The sequence below is a fragment of the Impatiens glandulifera genome, chromosome 2 (assembly GCF_907164915.1).
Source record: "Impatiens glandulifera chromosome 2, dImpGla2.1, whole genome shotgun sequence".
NCBI classification, from domain to species: Eukaryota; Viridiplantae; Streptophyta; class Magnoliopsida; order Ericales; family Balsaminaceae; genus Impatiens; species Impatiens glandulifera.
Genome location: NC_061863.1, coordinates 31179949 through 31186268, shown reverse-complemented (window position 1 = coordinate 31186268; position 6320 = coordinate 31179949). Strand labels below are relative to the sequence as shown.

Genomic DNA, 6320 nt, shown 5'->3' with positions numbered 1-6320 from the left:
ATCAAAATAGAAAATTTTATCTGAATATTTTAAATTTCCTCAAAATTTAGTATAGACGTTTTTGGGATTTTTATTATTCATATAACTAACAAATATGCTAATTATACAATTAAAATAATAAATATTTTATTAAGATTGTTAAAAAAAACATTAGTGTAAATCACATCATTAATTCATGTAATCATATAAATAAAAAATAGCAAAGTTTATTTGAATAAAATACAAATCAACTGAAAGCATGGAAAGAAGTATCACTTAGAATAATTTTGTTTTATCGAGTAAATTGTGTATTGTTATAAAATATTTGTGATAACAGTACATCTAGTTAACACTTCACTTGAACAAGGTACATACATGATTTTGTATTCAAAATAATGTATATAAATGTAGTATAATCTTAAATAACAAATAAACGAAAATTTATTTTGTAGGATATAAACAACCAGAGAAAAATAATGTTGTAGGTGATAAATTAAAAGGCAATATTAAAATTTGAGTTTTTTAGTTGATAAATTAATAACAATGTATGGGTTATTCAAAACATGGCTAATAGCCTTCACAACTTATGAACAAGAATACTATATATCCTTGGCCAAATGAGCTAGAACATCCAAAGAGGTCCAGAGAACCAGAATCAACAGCTTCCTTATGCTACTTTGCTCATAGTTCTTGGCTGTGTTTAGAAAATGATGGGTGAAGCAAAACCAAACCAATGAACAAAGCTGTAGAAGAATTTGAGAGAATGTTACATCTCCTCGTCTGAGCTAACAAAGTCCAGTTCTATCATCTTTTCTGTAACCACTTGTGTTGATTTTAGAGAAGTTATCACATCCCCCTTTGTTCTTTTCGTATTTGAATGCTGGGATGAGGGTACAGGAAAATCTGAATTGGTACTGGTCCTACTGGACGATGAAGGCCTGAACAGTTTTCAGATAAATATTTAGTATGCTGTTTGAGTGAGTCCTCAATGTGTAATTCTCAGTTAAGAAATAAATTCTTCTTTTTTCACCTCTTTCCTAAGCTTTGCATTTTAGACAGATCATGAATATTCTTTCTGGAGTCTAGTTGCGATTTTCCTTAAAACAAAAGTCATAAGAACATAATCAGATGGGATAACAGATTCAATAAATCTTAAGAAAAGAAAGTAACCTGCTACTTCTTTTAGAAATCTTAGGCCTTGAGAATATGTATTTGTTGTCACTTTGTCTGCTTTGCTGTTAATTGCAGTAAGAAACACATGGCTAGATAATATTTCCTCAAATCTTGGATTTAATTAGAGTGACCTTTTTTTTATTTCTTACCTTAATGCTTTTTTCATCTGATCCACAGATAAAAACTTGACTGGTCGCATGGACTTGCTAAACTTTGCTCTGTCATCTCGAGGTTCAACTATGTGAACTCCTTCTAACTTATAATCTTTGAAACCAGTCCTTAGGTTCCTTCAATGACAAAATTTCAGGGATAATCATAAGTATTATCTATCCCCAAATAAATCATTTGTTACCTAAATATTGAACATTAGAAAATGCTACTACAAGTTTTATGTTGGAACAGCATACCCTCCTTTCAGCTCAGTTCTAGTAGTGATATACTTCTTAGATGTGTTCTGCATTGCAATTAACAAGATTTTAACAATACCAATCAATTAATTGGGATGGACATTCAACTCCAAATTTTGTAAGAAAACATAGTTTACAAAATGAGCCCAATCTTACCACCGTGTGGTATGAGCAGTATGTCCCTTTGCATCTGTATATGCACAACAACAAAATGAATAAAAATGATCAAAGTATTTTAAGATGAACTAATATGATAAAGAAGAACTGAATGTACATACTTGTTTACAGCTTGTGTACAGGGCAACCCATCCTTTTTAATAGCTTTACAAACTCCATAATCAGAAGAGGTGCCGATCTTTACAATGTGATTAGCTGAAAAAACACTTAGAGAGAATCCATACTCCTGAAATTTACAACATTTTTTTGTATACCTTAGTATATCTCTACAAAATTAACAAGATAGAAATGTTGAAGGGGGGCATTCAATTGTATCACATAGAAAATACCGAATTATCCTTGCGGGTATTACAATTGAACAAAGCAAAGACACTGCCGACTTCCTCATTCACACTCTTCTGATAAGCAACACCAAACAAGAAAAGGGAAACCGACTTTGCATTAAGACAACATATTTTCCATGTGCAGTAATTCTTCCCGGTTGTACTCATTTTAGGAATCCCCTTCTCAGTGAGAACTCCAACAGTTGCCCAACAACCAGAGAGAGCATCACCTATTAGCACATTTCTGAAAGAACAATAAAGAAACGTTGAAGCTATTGAAAGAGAAAACAAATCACTATCTTTATCTGAAAGTTGAGGATCTTCCTACTTGATTGCTGATAACCGAACAAATCGAATATCGGAAAATAGGTTCTTTATTTCTAACTGGGAGAGTAGCTGATTCCTGAGAACAAACAAATAAAAGAATTGAGTGAAACGATTCTTGGAAGAATGTTATAAACAGACTGCTCAGAGCTAAGGCTCTTATTTGTTGACAACGTCACTGCTCATGCTCAGTTGCTCGGTTTCTAAGAGGTGTAAAAATGATGTAATTAACTAACCTAATTCGGACACCAGAAAATTTCTCAACAACAACTTCATTGGATTTAGAAAGCTTCGGACGGTCTAGTTTGAGAGCCTTCTTGGATTCATCCGTATCAGAATCAAGGCAATCTAGCACGGCATCTCGAAATACAGACATATCAGCATGTCCCGTTCTCTTGGGCGGCCCATTGTCGGAAAGGTAACCTGAAAAAGAAGCAGGTAATTGAAATCAGAAACAAAGATAGCTCTTCCTGCCAGCTAGCAAGCTCCCAATAGGATATAGAAGATTATTTTGGAAAAGTCTGGGAGAATAGTGATAAAAGGAGAGAAAGAGAGGGGATATCGAGCAGCCAGATATATGAGTGAAAATGTGCACCTGCAGGGGAAGCAGGAGGGGTTTCTAGAACCCTATCTTGAAGGGAGAGAAGGAGATCGAGATCATCTTGCGGATTCGCCATGAATGAGGTATTTTCGCTGATCTCCTGTTCTTTACTCCAACGTCGTGGTCAATATATTAGAGAAGGGAATGAATACTAATTTGGAGGGACCTTTTGAAACTGGCGAACCATTGGCGCGCTTTTGTGAAATTTGATGATAGTTGTGGCTCATACTGAATTGAAGATTTTATTTATTTTACATATTTATAGTTTATAAAAATTTTAAGAGGGAAATTAGGAGAATATAGATAAATTATATTTATTTTTTTGGGTCAAACATATTGTTAATTTTTCCTTACACATTCTCTCTACCAAATTCTCTTGCACAATTATTTCTTAATTTTTAAATATTATGTTATTAAACATTTTATTTTGTATTTTATTAATAAGTAAAAAGTTATATAAGTAGGTATGACAAAGTTGAAATTAATTAAAAATAATTATTAAAGTTGGTACATGTTGCTACTCCTAACTTAGGAACGGAAGTACCTAAAGAACATCAGTCATTTTAAAGGCATTAGGGTTTAAACATTAATCTCAAATAAGTCTTTGTCAAAATATTTTTTTGTGGAAATATCCAAAACATTTTGAAATTATTTTCAAATTTTTTGGGTTTTTTAGAAAATGGTTTTAAGTTCCAAAATTACAAAAATAATTTTAGATCTTGAAAATGGGAATCAAACAAGCCTTAGGACCGATGTCATATGCCTTGGTTCGTTTTCATTGGTCGAGGTCCGGGACCTTCTGTCGGACCCATCAGTCCTTGCTATGAAGCCTTAGTCGATGTACTAAGGACTCTTGGTCCTCGACTAAGATCATTAGCCAGGGTGTAAAAAACACCGGTCATTTGTTAGCCTTGAGCTGTGTTCATTGGTCATGGGTTTAAGGATTCCCGATCAAGGTCGAGATTCTTCGGTCATAGGTTTGACTTCTCGGTCATCGGTCCTAGGTTTAGGAGTTCTCGGTCGAGGTTGAGATTTTTTGGTCCTAGGTTTGACCTCTCAGTCATGTGTGGAGGTCATTGGTCTTAAGTTCGGAAACTCCCGATTGATGTCGAAATTCTTCGGTCTTAGGTTTGATATATCGATCATAAGTAGAGATCAATGGTCCTAGGCTCGGGAGTTCTCGGTCCTAGGTCTAAATTCTCGGTCGCATATAAAAATCCTTGGTCCTAGTTGAAGAACATCAGTCAAAACTCTTAATCCTTGATGAAGAACATCGGTCGGACCTATGGTCCTAGGTTCAATTTCTCGGTCGGATCTCTTAGTTTATGACCGAAGATCCTCGAGTCAGATATCTATGTTCTTAGTTGAACCTACCGGTCCTCAAGAACATCAAAATTACAGGTTTTGTAATTTTGATGGAGGATTGGATTCTTTGATCCAAGGGCATGGGTAGCTTCACAAAGCTCCTATGAATATTTAGAACATCATCCCAAGGTATCAATCAACTTAGATGATGATCAATTTGTTTAAAACAGTTTGTAGAAAAAAATAGAGTTTTGGGTTTTAAAGTTGTTTTGAGGTGAGAAGAACTAGACAATAACTTTTTTATACCTCATAGACTTTATTGATACCAAAATAAGAACACTGGTTGTTCGTTTGGACCAAATCAAGGACTAAAAAATTTCAATTATTTTGAAAATATTGATTTTGATCAAATATAATTGGGATGGATCAAACATGATCCAAACAGTTTCCCAACATCATTACAATCATGTTGGGAAACTTTATGGGTTGTGATCCTCAAGGATTGGCCCAAGAACAGCAAACCCGTTTTTTGATTTCTTAAATTCAAATTTGGGTTTTTCTTTTTAATACTGATTGATCGGTTCTAGTTTTCACAAAAAAAACTCATAAATAATCATAAAATTGATTTTCAATCATAAAATTCAAAAACCATACAACATACAAGCGTATGTAAACTAAAATATAAAAATTTCAATTTCAAACTAGTGGTATGAATTAAAAGATGATTATAAGAAAATAAAGGATTGGAGAATAATATTTAGACCTTAAGGAAGCTTTTGAGATGTTTGGATCCAAGATTAAAGCCTTATACGAAATTTCAAAAAATCAAGAAGCTTGAAACTTCAATGGAGGATTTTCTGTAATTTGTGATTTAAGGCTTGATATCTAATCTCTTGGCTTCATATTTATTTAGGAGGCTATTTATAGCCTCCCAAAGTCGGTTAGAAGAGTCAAATGGATCGAATCATCCAAAAGTCTTTAATGGGATTTTGGTTGTTCTTCATCCCACTTGCCGAAATATGGATGATTCATCCCTATTGATGTAACATAAATAATCAACGAAGGAGGGTGATCATTTCAGCTTTTGAATCAACTAATTTTGTTTACTATGGAGAAAATTAAACTTTTAGAAAATCCAATAATGATATATCATGCTTATCCCTCTGGCATCGCGACGAAAAAGATGGTGGTTGCCTAAATAACGTCGTTTTGTGCGCATTTGGCGATCATGGGGCATTTCGTTAGCAGGTCGTCAAGACGCGGGCCTTCCGTTGTGTTTTGTTGGACGAAGCTAACGTTCGTGTTAGCTGATTGAGTGCAGCGCATGTGCGCATTTTCTCTATTGAAGCGGGCTATGCGGGCGCGTTTAGACCGTTGAATGAAAATCCAGTACTAATCTAATTGACGTGGTCGTGGCTATAACTTTTTCTCTACATTTCAGCTACACCCGATTGTGATTTTATTTTTATTTTAAAAATTAAGGGTTTGATTGAAATTGATGTTTCTTTCACCATTTTGGCTTTAATTTTGATTTTTTTAAATACACAAAATATTAAAATATATGACAAATATTTTGTCATTTTTTTTGTATATTTTGAGGGTAAATAAATAATTTTCGAGATGAAATGAGTACCTCATTTCATTCTAAATTATTTATTTTAATCCCTTGATTTTTTTCTAAATTTATTTTAAGATAAAATGGTATAACATTTATCCCAAATGAATTGATTTTTTGTTTTGTCAATTTTCTTTAATTAATTATGATTTAATTATGATAATAATTAATCTAATTAATTATTTTAATTAGATTTTGTCCTTAAGGTTAATTGTTTTGATTTTATTTATTTAAAAATAAATCAAAATAAATATTTTAATTTTATAAATTGGCGTGTAAATTTTTAGTACTACTAGAGTGTCCCTATCGAATTGAGTTTGAATACAACAAATTTATTTGAAAACGCTGATTCGAGTATAAAATTTAACACTAAATTATCTTGTCCAATTTATAATGAGGGTGTTTAAAAAGATAGA

The 6320-nt window shown here is 32.9% G+C and overlaps 1 protein-coding gene across 1 annotated transcript; it reads right to left on the bottom strand.

The window, feature by feature from the left end:
* Window positions 1–449: 449 nt before the first annotated feature.
* LOC124927118 (protein MCM10 homolog) lies at window positions 450–3140 on the bottom strand. Its single transcript, XM_047467469.1, has 11 exons — window positions 2979–3140; window positions 2620–2806; window positions 2388–2462; window positions 2066–2303; window positions 1838–1962; window positions 1716–1749; window positions 1560–1606; window positions 1302–1439; window positions 1150–1214; window positions 1010–1076; window positions 450–917 (listed from the first exon to the last, which is right to left on the bottom strand). Exons 1-11 carry the CDS (start codon window positions 3058–3060, stop codon window positions 746–748), a joined length of 1230 nt encoding a protein of 409 aa, XP_047323425.1. The 5' UTR covers window positions 3061–3140; the 3' UTR covers window positions 450–745.
* Between the last annotated feature and the right edge of the window lie 3180 nt (window positions 3141–6320).